This window comes from Rattus norvegicus, chromosome 15, assembly GCF_021556685.1.
Source record: "Rattus norvegicus strain SHRSP/BbbUtx chromosome 15, alternate assembly SHRSP_T2T, whole genome shotgun sequence".
In the NCBI taxonomy this organism is placed as follows: Eukaryota; Metazoa; Chordata; class Mammalia; order Rodentia; family Muridae; genus Rattus; species Rattus norvegicus.
The window spans coordinates 12,341,443-12,358,148 of record NC_141548.1 but is presented as its reverse complement, the minus strand read 5'-3'; the positions used below and the strand labels follow the sequence as shown (position 1 = coordinate 12,358,148).

Genomic DNA, 16,706 nt, shown 5'->3' with positions numbered 1-16,706 from the left:
TGAAAATTCTTCTTAAATTATCTCAGAATTTTTCTTTAATTTTGTATTAGTGTATTTATTTACAATCCAAGTTCAGATCAAGCTTTACCTCTATGGAATTATAAAGAAAAGTTTTTTTCTAGTGTGGATGGATATAAATGCTACAGAGTTCATTAGAATAATGAAATTCTAATGCTTTCTATTGGTTTAATGCTCTTACCTGACTTCTGACTCTGCTAATTGATTTAATTTGGCATTTTTTTCTGAAGAGAGTAAGCAATCTATGGACATGGTTGAGTATATAGATATTTTGACTTCCTTTGATTTTAAGAAATTTCAGTGATTTTCTGTTAGTGGAGTTCTATTTTTAAAAGTAAAAGTAGAGAAATGATTTGAAATGTAAACCTCTTAAAGAACTAAAATTAAATTCATGGCAGCAGAGTGAACATTGGTTTTGAGTACCAGAAGTAATCAGCACTATTATTGCATGGTGCTAATTGTTTAGTTACTTCACTATTTCAGACTCTTAATTATATTATTATTATTATTGTTCCAGTGTTTAATGTTACTGTCCATGGCTTCTGCTACAGCTAGAATTTGTAGGAACAAGTGTTTCATATTACTTGTCTGATGGAATTTTTGGAACTTTTTTGTGTTGTTGTTTTAGGTTCATGGTCTTTTACGTACCATAGTATATATTGACCTAGTTAATTAATTAGATTTTTTAAAAATAGAGGCATATTTTCTTTCTGCTAGCTTATATGTTAAAAAACTGATTTTGTGCCGTGGGTGTGCTCAGTGGTGCAGCACTTGGCCCAACATGAATGGGACCCTGGCTTCCATCATGACCAAACATACATTACAGATTATTATTACTGCAGTTCTGATACTGCTTTAAATGGGATCACTGACTAGAATCGTGAAACATGGTCATTTTGTGCTTGCTTTGCTAGGAGAGAGTCCAGAGCTGAAATGTTACCATTCGAGGCAATCTCAGGGACCCAAGTGCTGCTGTTTGCTACACTCTTACTTTGTCACTTTATTATTTGATAATTAGCAATATTCAGACAAATGGCTCAGCAATTTAAAGCACTTGCTGATCTCTTCCAGAGGATTCTATTTCATTCTTTTGACTTATGTTAGACACTTCTCATGTACCCCTCACCCCTTAGGTCTCCATAGGCTCCCATACACAATGCAGTATACACTTACACAGACACATATACATAAATAAAATAAAATAAAATAAATCTTTAAATTCTAGAGAATTTTATTTTTTGTAGATTTGTTTTATGAATCTTGAGTATTTGGCTGAGTGTGTATATATAGGCATGATTGCTTCCGTGGAATTCAAAAGAGAGTATCAGATCCCCTGGAACTGGAGTTACAGATGTTTATGAACTACCTTATGGTTGATAGGAATTGAACCTAGGTTCTCTGTAAGAGCAATACTTGCTCTTAACCATTGAGCCATCCCTACAGCCCCAAGATAGAATATTTTTTTTGATAACTAAGAATATTTAGACTTAAGTTTTATGACTCTGCATTCTTTAAAGTCATGATACTACCAATTAAACATACCTTATATGCTAATACTGCGTTGCATGTAGTTCTCAAATGAAAGAAGTGAACCTTTCTATAAAACAGATAAGGATTTGGAGCCTAGAGAAGTGGAGGGACTTGCTTAGAGAGGTGTTCTATTGGTATGATTAAAAATAATTATTCATCTTTGCAAAGCCTTTTTCATCCTCATCCCTAAAATAGATATCACAGGACTTTAGAAAGCCTGCCATGGTAGGTGCCCTGCCAACTGTCAGTTCCTTGTTAAGACCGTGTAACTAGTATTAACACTGGGAATCAATGTGTTTGATTTCAAATATCATACTTATAAAATTTTATTAAACAAAGTGTATTTAAATGTCTTTCAAGAGATGACACTTTCCTTTGCATCTTTCCAAACCTGTTAATTATTATAAAGCATAATAAATTTATAATGGATATAAATTTTGTAGAATTTAGAATTTGTCACAATAACTGTGGTTATATATATATTTGTTTATTTTGATAACAAACCCCATAAGCTCAATGTCTTGGGATTTCTTTCTTACTTTAAAGTTGTGAATCATTATTATGATTGAAGTAGTTGAAAAGAATAACTTCATACTTTTTAAAGATTTATTTACTTTTTACTTTATTATACATATAGATGTTTTTCTGCATATATGTCTGTGTACCACCTGTGTGACTATTGCTGAAGAGGTCATGAGAGGGGGTAGAATGCCTGAAATTGGAGTTAAAATGGAGATGAACCACCATGTGGGTGCTGAGTCCTGAGCTCATGTTCTCTGTAAGAGCCACAGTACTGTGTACAGCTGGGCAATCTGTCCAGCCCCACATCACACTTTTTAACAGAACTGTCTTTGTGATTTGCCAGGGTTCTGATGACAACAGGTCAGCAATGGTCCCGTCCCATGCTCTCATAGGATTGTAAAGATCACTAAGGTCACTACTTACCATTGCCATATTATACTAAGAGTAGGAAGCGACATTCATGAATTGAGATTAAGCTGTTCTAACTTAAAAGTGTTTCCTTCTCTTCCCATTATTCCGTCTCAGATTAGATCAGCTGAAAAGAAACCTTTGTTTCTTAACATGTAAATAATTTATTTCAGGCTCTTATGCAGTAGTGGTTGTGTTTTACAAAGAGCTGTCTGTCTATCCCTCCCCTTTTAATCATGTTCAGAAAGTGGAAGCACAAGAACGAGAAGACATTCTGGCAGGGATGTCTGGGAAAGCAGTGAAAGGCAAAGTCGGCAAAGCTAAAGTAAAGAAGCTCCAGCTGGAGGAGACGATGCCCTCGCCTTACGGGAGAAGAATCGTTCCTGAGATTACTGCCATGAAGGCAGACGCCAGCAGAAAACTGCTGAAGAAGAAGAAGGTATCACTCGTCCCCGTGTCAGCCCATCGGTGTACTCTGAGCGTGTGCTTGCTCATGCTTTATGATTTAAAGTGTAGGAAGAACTGAGGCTGAGGAAGGACACCCAGTAGGCAAGGATCACACATGTATTTAGAGTCACTTCTGTAACTCAGTGTGCTGCTACCCTCCACCCGCTCTGCTCCAGCTCAGACTCATGGACTCCTCTGATTTCTCGCCTCAGCCTCCTTAGCTGACTGGGACTCCAGGGACCTAAATTCTGTTCTTAAAATGACAATCGCTGTGCTGAACATTTTTCTAAATTAAAGTCTTAGCAAAACCAACCCAAAACTATATAAATTATTAACTTTATAAATTTAAATTTTATATTATTATGACAGAGTAAGGGAATGTTAAGCAGAAAACAAACTGTATTTGGCTTTTGAAGTAATATCACTTCCTGCGGTCTCCTTGGTTGTTTTTTGTTGAACACTATTAAGCACATCTAGCATTACTGGCATTGATACTGACTATCAGGAACTTTAAAAAAAAATATGTGAAACTTACCCTTGACAGGATGGGCCAGGATTAGCCAGATGTAAAGACTTCAATGAGTGTTCAGAACCAAGAAAGCAGGATGTATGATGGTCTTAGAGTCTAAAGGTCGAGAGAGGTTTGTTTTATAGTGCAAGGAATGTATATGTGTGTGTGTATGTGTGTGTGTATATATATATATATGTATATATATGTATATATATGTATATATATGTATATATATGTATATATATGTATATATATGTATATATATGTATATATATGTATATATATGTATATATATCTATATCTATCTATCTATCTATCTATCTATCTATCTATATATATATATATATATCACATAACTGAGAATATAGGCTCTTTGTGATTAGTGAATAAGCCTAAGTTGGAATTGCAGGTCAGAGAATATTTTTAGTTTTATTTTTTATTTTTATTTTTGTGGAGAGCTAATATTTGAAACATAGGAGCATTTTGACACTAGAGCAAGTATTCTTTCTTGTCTGATGACTGGCTGCACTCCTTCACCTCACTCAGTTTAGCCTTAGCAAGTGTCCTTTGGTGTCAGGTTCATTCTTTTTTCCCTACTTTATGTAGAATCAATAAACTCATCCCTGCCAGTCCTGAGCTTTGCCCACTTATAACAGTAATTTTTAAATGTTTGTCTTCGAGCTAAAATGTAATGTTCAAAGCCCCTCGAACTAAGCATGGCTGAAACTAGGCCCGTTATCCTGATTGTGGGCCTGCTTTGTTTCTCATCTTGCTTCTTTTACCACTTTTCTACCCAGCTGTCAAACCTAGTTGATTCTTTCAGAACTTGGTAGGAAAGACCAAGTGGTAGTGATGTTTTCTCTGGTCCTTCTTAAGCAGAATGGTTCGCATTTCCTTCAGCTGCTGCTGTCATTCGCTCTCGTTTTGACTGGTGTTATATTGACAGTGTACCTACCTACCAGTTCTCCTGCCCTTACTAATAATTTTGGGTTAGATTCAGGCTTACAGTATTTCACAAAATACATCTGTTCCTTATTTTCATTCTGCAATTTGGAAATATTTTCCTAATAGGTATAGGCACTGATAGTGTGGACTTTTTGTATGTTTGTTTTGTTTTGGGGTTTTCTTGTTTGTTTGTTTGTTTTGTTTTTGTTTCTATTTTGAGTATGTAGCTTTTAGTCTCATAGTTCCCTTGCTAACCAAGATCCTGGCTTCTTCTGTAAGATTTTTTTCTAAGTAGTTATCATCTCAGTGAATATATCAGAATGTTAGGCTTATAAGCAGTGTTTTTTGAAACAGTAAAATGAAATAAAGTAAAATATATCTCAAGTAGAATACATTAAAAACCTAACTGGTATGAAGAAACTATTGAGTGTAACTGTATCTGTAAAATAAGCATTGTTAATTTACTTTTTACTTTTACTCATAATTGGGTTTGGTTTGATTTTTAACACATAGGGTGATCCTGATACTACAGTTGTGAAAGTAGAATTTGATGAAGAATTTAGTGGAACACCAGCAGAAGGTACAGGAGAAGAGACATTGACACCATCTGCTCCTGTAAATAAAGGCCCCAAACCCAAAAGGGAGAAAAAGGAGCCTGGTAAGGCATTAGAATGTTTTCGTGCATGTTTGTGTGTAAGGGAGAAAAGAAAAGACTATAGGGTATGTCTAGAGTCTACTGATTTTGATTGATTTATTTATTTTTAGTAGTTCAAGTAATACCTTTCGTTTTTATATACATTTCTATTTTATAATGAACCTTTCACAGAAAAGCTTCACAAGTACCATTGACCTGCTTTTAGGTACCAGGGTTAGAAAAACACCTGCATCAACTGGCAAACCTAATACAAAGAAAGTGAAGAAGCGGAATCCTTGGTCAGATGATGAGTCCAAATCAGAGAGTGACTTGGAAGAAGCAGAGCCTGTGGTTATCCCAAGAGATTCTTTGCTTAGGAGAGCAGCTGGTATTGTGATACATTTTATATGCATTTTATTGTATATGACCATTGACCTGTAGGCTTGGTTTGGTAGCATTATCTGTGTCACTAAAGTATTAAATCATCACTCCAGAGAAACACAAAGTGAATTATGTTTTTTAAAACAGATTTATTTTACATATAAAAATGTTGTACATACATGTATGTCTGTGCAATGCATGTATGTCTGGTCCCTGTTGAGGTCAGAAGAAGGTGCCAGATTCTCCAGATCAGGAGTTACAGATGGGTGTGAGCTACCATGTGGGTGCAGGAACCAAGCCTGGGTCTTCCTCAAGAACAAGTGTTGTTAATCATTGAGCAATCTCTCCAGCCCAAATCATGTCCTCTACTTCATTTTATTATCAAAGCTTATACAGTGCTTCCTCCATGGCTTTTGGATATTTGTTAAAAATGAACAAACCCCAAACCAAAGAACACAAAAACGGTTTTGTCACAGTGTTGGTAGCTGTGACTGCTCTGTCGGAAGTTCTCCGTGTAAATACTCTACACTTACATCAGGAGAGGGGTCCTCCCAGTAACTGCTTGATTCTTTGTACTCAGTTCTCTAAATATATCGCTATGGCTAGACTACAACACCGTGTCTTCTAGTGTATTGCTATTAAGAATATGATCTGATCTTCCTTGAATATCTATTAATTGCACATACTCAGATACTTATAAAATCTGATTAATTTGTTTTAATTCACTAAAATGAGTATTACAACTTTATGGTTGTTAACTTTAGCAAGTTTATTTTTAATTAAATGCCAGGCTTTAAATTGTTTGAATCTTTTATCAAGTGTTTCTTTTCCTAATGGGTATAGGTATAAATGATAAGGGAGAATAATTTACATGGTTAGATTAATGTACATGAAAATTAGTTAGGACTAGTTAATGCTTCAAAAATTATGCTTAGGTTTTTTATACATGAAAAGTAAAATATGAAAATATTGAGTGTCCAAATAGTTTAAAAATTCTTCCCTATAATGCATGCTAGAATTTAAAATAAAACTTACATGCATTATGCTAGAATAGATAATTCTTTTCTATAGTTGTTTTCTATCTTACAGGCATGTACCTGTATGCTCAATGTATGACTTGATTCAGTGGGACTTGAATTCAGAGAGTTTTGCATACGAGGCAGCATTTGCCAGCTGAGCTGGCCCTTACATGGGTATTTTACAGTGCAGCTAACCCTAAAGGGAAATTAATGTTCTCACGTAGACAAGATAAAAGAAAGTTTATCATTTTTAAATAATGTAGAGTTCCTTATTCATAGTTAAAGAAACGGGAGATCTTATATTAATAGTTCTTTGTACAGGGCACACATTACACAAGGACAAATGGCACAGGTCATACCAATCATGGTTTTGTGTTCTTGAATCATATTTAAATATAATGGCACAAATGATTCTCCTTCAGTCTCTTAATTATTTGAAACTGTAGCAACATGTCACTGTGTCCTGTTACATTCATTTCTGTTTTTCTCCTAGCTGAAAGACCTAAGTACACTTTTGATTTCTCAGAAGAGGAGGAGGATGATGCTGATGATGATGACGACAATAATGATTTAGAAGAATTGAAAGTTAAAGCATCTCCCATAACAAATGATGGGGAGGATGAATTTGTTCCTTCAGATGGCATAGATAAAGATGAGTATGCCTTTTCTCCAGGCAAATCCAAAGCTACACCAGAGTAAGTAAAGCAGCTGTGATTACCCAGTAAGCTCATGAGCACCAAGGAGTGATAGCTAAAGCTTTGTTCAGGAAATGATTAGTTTGTTAGTACTGCAGCTCTTCCCTGGCTGTTGCTGTAGGCTGTGAAAGACCCGCAAGCTTTTTCATTAAGGGCTTGAGAATAACTAATTGATATGTCTATGTCATATGGCTTTGTAACAGCTCTTTATAACTGCCCTTGTAGTAAGAAAGTAACCTCAAACAGCATGTAAATAAATGAGCGTAATTTGTCCCAGTAAAATGTTTACAAAAGTATCATCCACATGGAGTCCATTTGGACAGCTCCTGGCTTGGGAAATGTTTCTAGATCTCTAGAATTAGGAAACTTGTTTTCCCAGTAGATTTGCCCTTGATTACTTTTATTACTTTTGATAAATTCCAGCACTAACATGGAGAATGTGAGATTTTTGAATTAAGTATTTTTAAGGACATTATAACTCTACATAACCAGCCTTGACTAGCTTCTAAAGTAACTGACTGCCCACCTGTGGTCTGTAGCCAGTGATGGTGTGGCCACCTGCCACACTAAGGAGCCCCCTTTCCCTTTGGAGCTTTGCTTATAATGTTTGGGTTAGTGTCCCTTTGAATAAATTTAACCCATTGCCTGGTTTCCATTCTCATTTTATATTAAATCAGGATTTTTTAACCATATATCTGTGTTCATGTGTTTGCTTACATAAGTTTGTGAGAAAATGGGCAGGGTGTGGGTGTTGCCCTATCTTTAATAAAGAAAACAAAGGAGAAAGAACTAAAGTTTTGATAATTATAACCCTGCAATGTATAATATGTAGTATATTCTAGTTATACCTCTTTGTGATATTTTCTTTCTTATAGAAAATCTTCACATGACAAAAAAAGTCAGGATTTTGGAAATCTTTTTTCATTTCCTTCATATTCTCAGAAGTCAGAAGATGGTATGTTCTGTTACTCTTTTCCTTAGTTAATTATTATGTTATAACAGCTGTATTTGATGTAGAGAAAATCTTATGCCAGAACTTAGCTGCAGAGTTTTTCATTAGTGAAAGACTTTACGTTTGCCCAGTATAATAAAACTTACTTATTGACTGGTCACAATTGGTATTATGGGAGCATGTAGACATGCTAGCCCAGTAGTTGTAATGTCCTCATATGCAATTTAATAATGGGAAAAATATAAAAATAATTGGAAGATTGAAATTTGATTTTCATGATGATGTGAATCTATTTGTGGCTATAAAAGTACCAGATAGATGCAGATTCATCTTACCAAATTCTTTTTTTTTTCAAAAGATTTATGTATATGAGCATACTATAGCTGTCTTCAGACACACCAGAAGAGGGCATCAGATCTCACTACAGATGGTTGTGAGCCACCATGTGGTTGCTGGGAATTGAACTCAGAACCTCTGGAAGAGCAGTCAGTGCTCTTAACCGCTGACCCATCTCTCTAGTCCCCCATCTTACCAAATTCTTATAGCTGAGAAAATAAAATTTTATCAGAGCAAATATAATTAGGGTATACTTTTTAGTACATATATTTGTGTGTGTATGTGTGCAGTTTTCAGGGTCACTTAATTGATTTGCTGTCTTTATTTTGTGTGTGTGGTGTGTGTGAGGGTGTGCACATGTGTGTGTAGAGGCCCAAGTTTGGTGTCACGTGTCATCTTCTGTCTTCTCCACTTTATAAATTGACCTAGGCTCTTTTATTGAGCTTGAAGTTTTCCATTTCAGCTAGCATGGGTGGTCAGTTTTTTTGGTGTAGGAGAAATTTCCTCTCTCTACCTGCTGTGATCTGGACTCTCAGGCAGGATACTATGCCCCTTTGCTTTTATGTGGGCTTTGCTTGCAAAACTGAGGCATTAATGGCTGAGCCAACTCCGAAAGCCTTGTTTTAGTTTTGTAAATATACACATACAAACACACTTAGACTTGGTACATTTCTATAACTTTGGATAGACATTCATTAGTGACACAACTTGTCAAAGCTGTCATGTAAAATTATTATGTGTAAGAGGCCATTTTAAATTTTCTTGCTATGGTTTGAGTGCGGAAACAGTTGATTGTTAAATTAAACTAATTTGCGGGCAGAATAAGCTACAGCTGGGCATGGGGCATGCCTATCCTAATACTTGGGAGACTGAGGCAGGAGGATTGTAAGTTTGAAGCCAATCTGGGCTACACTGCAAGACTCTTCCCCTTCCCCCTGCCCCCAAAAGTAAATTAAAGGTAAGCTTGCCTCTAAAATTAGTCTTCCAAGATTTGTTGATTTAAAAATTTGGGCATTAGTACTAATTTTCTTGAATTGACTAATAGTGTTTGTATAAATACTGAAATTATCATAGTAGAGCCTTCTCATTTGAAAACAAATCACTAGTTTATACTGCTGAACGTGCCAGTTATCTTTTAAATAAGTAGCTTTTGATACTATTACTTTTCACTGCCATTTAAATTTTATATTGTTTCACATCAGTTAACATTTTTGAGGTATAACATTGGTATATTTTCTATTTTCAGCTGTTTGTGTATTGTGGATTATGTGGTCAATAGAAACAAGATCAATTTATTAGCTAAAGCGAAGTCATCAAAGAATCAGTTTACTAAGAGGTCTTTATAGAGTCTCTTTACTAAAAAAAAGCTTTGAAATTTTTAGATTCAGCTAAATTTGACAGTAATGAAGAAGACACCACATCTGTTTTTGCACCATCATTTGGTCTGAAGCAAACAGATAAAGTTCCAAGTCAAACAGTCGCTGCTAAAAAGGGTACGTACTCTATACCTGCTTGTATATTGCATAAGCTACACAGAAATTATTGATGTGAAAAGAAATCTAATGTAATTTTAAACTGTTTGCCTGAATACTTCAATATGAAATGTAAGAATTGCTATAATATCTATTAGGCCATATTTTAAAATACAAGTCCCCCACCCCATCCTTTTTTGTTTTTAAGTCTGAAAAAGAATTGAGTTTGAAGGTTGCCCACCCTAAGAGCTCTTGGCGGTTGATGACTCCATAGGGAGGACTGTCGTTCTATGAAGGTGCTCCCTCTAGTAGTAGGTTTCTGTGCTCATAGGGGCAGACTTAGTGGGTGATAAAAAGTAAAGTTTGAAGAACGACCTGTGGAGGTGAATGAGAGAAGTTGGAGAAGGTAAATAGGGTGGATATTAGAACGTTTCATTGTATAAATATGTGAAATTATCAAGATTAAATAATTGTAACAAAAGATAGTTTTCCTATAAAGTTCTTTTGGTAGATTGGGTAGAGATAAATGTGTATACATTTATCTTGATTATGTTATGTTATTATATTATGTTAGTCCTGCTCCCTACAATTAGTGTATTGCTTTTGTTTTGGAATTATAGCTTCCCTCGCTGCCATAGCCTTAGACTGTTCACGAAGTGCTGAGCTGCTTCATTAGTATTATACAATTGCCAGCTATGTAACTTGTTCTTTTTGAAGTTCAGGATTAGTGCTTTACATTCGAAAATGAAATTTACTTTAAAAATACACATCTAGGTGAGATATTCAGCCATATGGACCTCTCCCTGAAAGCAGGGAAATCGATATCACACCACTAGAGGCACGAGAGTGTTGGATGTAGCAGAACGGATAACCAGAGTCTTCCCTCTGTCTGAGCGCACTAGAGCTGTGGGAGCCTGTGCAGAGGAGGGTCTAGGCAGCACTCCAGGGGCCACCCAACAGGCTCCCTCGTGTCTTCAAAACATGTTGGCTGTCGACATTTCTTATTTTCTTTCTATCCAACATGATATTTGTATTTATTATTTGGGAATTTTACGTAATGCATCCCTATGGCACTCAGCTCCCAGTGTCTACACAGGACTTTGACTTCGCAGTCGTGATGGACTGTTAACTCCCACCCCCCTCACCCAGCCACCTTCCAGCAGGGATTGAGGAAAGCAGGTGTAGGAGTAGCCAGTGCCATTGTCGCTCAGGCTCCCAGTCTGGGCTGTTGCACTGGCTCTCCGGGGGAGTAATTAAGCTTCAAGACGATGGACTGGTTTGATAACTTATCCCTTGACTGGCTCTTTGCTCTTCAATTGTCTAAATTCTGTACTTTCTCTCATCAAATACTAAGTAAATATTTATGCTTGAATCCATACCCTGGGGTCAGTCTGGTTCTGAACTCAAACTAAGAAAGATTCTATAATTTCCTTTCAAGAGATCCTTTTTGGGGCTAGAGAGCTGGGCCAGTGGTTAAGAGCACTTGCTGTTCTTTCCGAGGACCTAGTTCATATCAGGTGACTCACAAACACTTTTTATTCTAGTTCCTAGGATCCAATGTATTTTTCTGCAATTCCATAGAGCCCATAATGAAAAACAGGCATATGTGCAAATACATGTAATTTTTCTTAAACAATCAAAAACATTTAAAAGTATTTTAAGAGATTTTTTTCTTTAAGTATTCATATGAGCATCTTTTGAAATACTCTGGGACCTAGATCCCTTCTTGAAATCTGTTACTTTCTTCTTGAAATCTGTTCCCTTCTGAAATGTTTCTTTCATTAAGCTAATGAGTTCAAGTTTAACATTAACTAAAAGACCAAACCATTTTCCACCTACCCTATTTAGCTGTTTCTCTGCTAGTTCCATGGATCTTGTATTAGTTGAACTAAGAAACTGCCTTCAAAGACCTCAGCAAGCTCTTCCTTCTCTGCCCTCTTCCTGAAATACAGTTAGCAGATAGTACATCAAAGAAAAGACCCACCACAGCCCTCCTCCTAAGAACAGCCTGTGCTACTCTGATTTACATATATTATTCACATTATATTCTGTAGTTCCAATATTTTGCAGGGAAGAAAACATTATTTAGATAACTGACCTGCATTTGGTGGGGGGTGTTGAAAGTGCCATATAACTTCTGCAAGCTTGAAAATGTGACCAGAGAAAACTCATTTCACTTGCCTTGTTGTTGGAACATGCATTCCTGCTAGGAGCTGCCTTTGCATTCCTGTAGTAGCCTCAGTCATGAGGAGTCAGGAGGAGTAAAAGGCCGTGGTCTCTGGCTCCCTCTCCATGTACGGTTCTCCTGCTGTTCACCAGTCAGGGGCACCCTGTTGCATCTCAGCCTGAGACTCGGTTCTGCTTTCAGTCATGTTAGCAGTACTTCTCAGCTTCTAATCGGAACCGCTGCCACTCATTTCAAACTGTCTAATACATTTGTTTTCCAGCCTTATTTTATTATTACAAAGTGATTATCATGTTTATATGAGCCATAAATACAAGGTTTCTGTTTAAAACATAATACAGTGTAGGGGGCCCTGTATCTATGGATCTGGATTTTCATGTGTCTTTCCACATAAAAATGGCAAATCTTGATTTTAACTATTGGAGGGAAGTTAGTTGCTTTGTATAAAAATGCTTCCTCTCACTAAATTACCTTTATAAGCTAGAACTTAGTGTGTGCTTGTACATGGGCTATATAGTTAGTATGTCAAAGTTAATTTTTTGTCACGAATATATATTTAAAAGATGCTGTTTAATTTTCTTTAATATTCCTTGCTTGAAATATCTCAATTGAATTACCTAAAAATTAAAGTATGCCAAACTGAATGATACTTGTTTTATCATCCATGGAATGATATTTACCTTTATCCTGGCACCAAGCAGAAAGAAACCATTTCTTAGCTTAATGACTACTTGGTTTAATGTTTCTTATCAGCAACAACAATAATAATAAAATCCACTGTAACAGAATTCATGTCAGCTTAGTTTGCTGGTAAGTACAGTGCACTGACCAACTAAAAGGATGTTTGCTTACTAGGTAAAGCACCTTCAGATGCAGCAGCCTCTAAGGCCAAGAGAGCCCCTAGACAGAGGAAGGTAGTAGAGCCTGCAAACTCCGACTCGGATTCTGAACTCGGCAACATTCCAAAGAAGACGGCCGCACCGAAAGGTGAGGAGACGCTCCAATAAGGAGATATCTTTCTCCAATTTTATTGAGTTTAGCCACAGGGTGTCTATTTTAAATTGGCTCACATACACATACTGCGTTCAAGTGAAGGACATGGAGCAGTTTAGTATAATTACTCGTGGGTCAAAACACTGACAAGATTAAATATACTGAAAATGAGACAAGAAGATGCTGCAGTGAGCTTCCTTGGGTCTGTCTGACCTCTGTCTCTCACTTCCTGTGTGTGGTTTATTTGAGTCAGGGTCTTCTTATATGGGCTATAAAAATAGAAAGAATAAGAGGAAAGCATAAAAAAAAAAGAAACTATCAGAGAACCTATGGAGGTCAATATGTAGGCAGGTATGGTTTGAAGCCTTGTAAGTTTATCGGTTTGGACAGGTAACTTACGCACTCTCATAAGAAGTTTAGTTCCTGAGTTCAGGAGTTGTATTTGTAAAACGCTAATCTCTTATGAGAGCTTAATCACTGAAACTGACTTCCAGGATTTCCTCACTTGTTTAAATACAGTTTGAAGTTACTCTTTAGTCAATGTATGCTCTGTGCTGTCAGAGTCTACGTGTGTCACTTACAGTACGGTTGCAGGGCCCACTGTGAGGCATGCCGAAGAAGTGATTGTAACACTTGGGCACTTATTTACCTTTGGGAGGAAAAAAATCTTTTCATGTATTTTCAGGTAAAGGCCGAGGGGCAAAGAAAAGGAAAGCATCAGGCTCAGAAAATGAAGGTGATTATAACCCTGGCAGGAAACCATCTAAAACAGCCAGCAAGGTAAGCAAGAGCCCCGATGGAGCCTTGTGAGAGCTCTCCATAGACCTCATCCACAGGAGACAGTCACTGTGACTAGTCTAGTTCTGTCAATCACCTTTACCAAATCTTCTCTTTCATCTATTGAACTGTAGGTATATGATACTTGAATATTAGAATATTCTTATGAACTTAGATTAATTTCATTTTAAAAATTGAGTTTGTTTGCCTGTGCCTAATATTCCTGAGTAATCTGACCCTTTAGAAACCCTGTTTCTTTTGGGTAAATGAATGGCCTCAGCTGCACTGTCCGCCACTTATGTTATCTTCCGAATAAAAGTTACAAATACACAGGTGGACGGTTGTACTTTAGAGATTTATGCTCTTTGTCACTTCCCTTTTCTGTCTCTTATCTAATCTTTAAAGTATGTTATCAATACTTGTGGTAATGTGCGCTATATACTGTGTGTAGCCTTGTTCTGCTCCCATGAATTCTGAATATGTTCTTAAAGATGGGGCAACTTGAATACTTTGTGATGTGGACATGTCTATACTTGTTTAATAACAGGGTTTTGGAATAGTGATGTTGCATTGATGAGGTTTAACTGGGCTCTTGATAAACACAAGAGGCCAAGGTAGGCAATTACTGTATCTAATCTGCCTTTTCTATCATAATTCATTTTAATCTAAAGTTAGCATGTCAATTATAATTTAGAAAGTACGGTTATTTGTAATATGCCATAAATGTAAGTATAAGGAATAATGGTTCTTAACACTAGATTTTCCTTACTTTGGAATTTTTAAACTTTTTTTTTTTTTTTTTTTTTTTTTTTTTTTTGGTGGGGTTTTAGAAACCGAAGAAAACGTCTTTTGATCAGGATTCAGATGTAGACATCTTCCCTTCAGACTTCACTTCTGAACCACCTGCTCTCCCACGGACTGGTCGGGCTAGGAAAGAAGTAAAATATTTTGCAGAGTCTGATGAAGAAGAAGACGTTGATTTTGCAATGTTTAATTAAGTGCCCAAGGAGCACGAACATTTTTCAAAAATATCTTGTGTTGTCCTTTGTCTTTTCTGTCTCAGAATTTTGTACATCTGGCTTATTTTAATGTGATGATGTAATTGATGGTTTTTTATTATTGTGGTAGGCCTTTTAACATTTTGTTCTTACACATACAGTTTTATGCTCTTTTTTACTCATTGAAATGTCATGTGTTGTCTGATTGGCTTGTAGAATTGTTATAGATTAACGTGCATTAGCACAGATTTTAATTGTCATGATTGCAGACTACAGACCTGCTTTTTGAAATGAAATTTAAACATTAAAAATGGAACTGTGTTCTTAGACTCTTTACTGAAGGGGAAACTGCAGTGAAAGCTCCCACACGCCTTTAAAATAAATATATTTATTCTTTGCCAGGAGACTCCATGGAAAAAGGTAAACAGTATATGAACATAGAAAGCACTGTTAAACCGTCTCAATGTACAAACAGCCAGTGGTACAGCACAGACCTTTGCTAATATATCAAAAACAATGAAAGTTCCACTAGTGCTTACATGAGAACTCAGAACCCGACACTTGAGTCTGTCAACCACTCAGTCTCCCACTGCTGTCAGTCTGCATCATAGTGATTGAACAAGGCCAGAGGAGGCCACTGCCCACACCCTCAAGCTTCAAGTCTGGGGAATCCAGGATCAGGCCTGAGTCAGGAAGGACACTGGGCTGCTAGAGTCCAGACGGCAGACAAGGCTGCTGATTATCCTGTGGTATCTCTCCAATGGCTTGTGAACAGGTAAACACATTTACTAACACTGGACAGTGTTTTTGCCTTGGAGGCTATCATGACTGCAGATTTTTCCCTTCGGTAGTTGTGTCATCAAGGAACAAACCAGTTTTAGTTTAAAGTGACATTAGCAATTGAACAATGACATTGGATTAACTGAACTGGCAGTTACACTGACACAGAATTCCTTTCTGTAGTGCAGTGAAGTGGTATACTCTATCTGGGCAACATAAGAGAAAGGATGCAGCTTGAGAGCATCAAAAAGCAAGGAGAAGCTTCCACACCACTTAAACCAGCATGTCTTTAGTCTTATCCTGTACTGGACAAAGGTCCTGGTTCCTTACCATGAGGCCTTGTCATTCATGAAAGCAAGACGTACAGTGGATGTACAGTGGTCTGCTCCATAACCTTGGTGTCTTGGTTATTGAGTATGCAAGACAAAAGAAAGCACCAACATACAGTATAGAAAGAACAGAGCCGTACTTCTGTATGTACAAAGTCTTCAGAAACTTAACCAGGGCTAAATCATCTCAACTGGGTCTCTGCCATGCATCTTGACTGTTCAGAGAGGAAAGTAGAAGCTTTAAACTAGATTCTGGTGGCATGAAATGGCTGATTTTCAGAATTTGAAAAGTTTGTATTTCTAGGCAAGTTACACAGTAAGGAATATATATTGATACATATGAAAACTTCTTGGTCCTTTTTGAGTTTAACATTTCAGTTCAAAAACTAAGCAGCAGTAAAAATGTTTTCCTTGCATTTTCAATTTGGAACTGAGGGTCCCGGGGAATGTCTGCTTTCGCTGAGGTGTCTCACTGCAGCAGCGGGGACTGGCTCACTCCACTGGTCTCCACTGAGCTGGGGGACACGCTGGGACTGTGCTCTGCTGTATTCCCACTGGAATTGGGGGTCAAGGGTTCATGTCCTTCAGAATTCTCCAGCATTTCCTGAATGAGAGGTGGCATCGATCCAGGAATTTCCATTTTCAAGGTAATTACACGTTCTGCACCTTTTTTGAGAGATAATAGGAAACCTGTCAGATAAGGGCTCAGCTAGACACTAAGGAGCCAACATTTACCTTCAGGTGTGTAAGAGTTGTGAATTACAGGTACCAAGT

At 36.9% G+C, this 16,706-nt stretch overlaps 2 protein-coding genes across 6 annotated transcripts in view; one reads left to right on the top strand and one right to left on the bottom strand.

The window, feature by feature from the left end:
• Positions 1–15,144, top strand: part of Top2b (DNA topoisomerase II beta) — a 60,571-nt gene extending 45,427 nt beyond the window's left edge. For both annotated transcript variants that reach the window (NM_001100858.2, XM_087586297.1), the window contains 9 exon segments: positions 2,723–2,917; positions 4,895–5,039; positions 5,242–5,403; positions 6,909–7,110; positions 7,986–8,065; positions 9,781–9,891; positions 12,911–13,042; positions 13,734–13,828; positions 14,656–15,144. In NM_001100858.2, the coding sequence (NP_001094328.2) occupies positions 2,723–2,917; positions 4,895–5,039; positions 5,242–5,403; positions 6,909–7,110; positions 7,986–8,065; positions 9,781–9,891; positions 12,911–13,042; positions 13,734–13,828; positions 14,656–14,823 (1,290 nt within the window). In that variant the 3' untranslated portion in view covers positions 14,824–15,144.
• Positions 15,145–15,195: 51 nt separating this feature from the next.
• The window catches only part of Rarb (retinoic acid receptor, beta), a 644,731-nt gene continuing 643,220 nt past the window's right edge, over positions 15,196–16,706 (bottom strand). For all 4 annotated transcript variants that reach the window (XM_087584950.1, NM_031529.1, XM_087584951.1 and 1 more), the window contains 1 exon segment: positions 15,196–16,598. In XM_087584950.1, coding sequence (XP_087441076.1) covers positions 16,402–16,598 — 197 coding nt within the window. In that variant the 3' untranslated portion in view covers positions 15,196–16,401.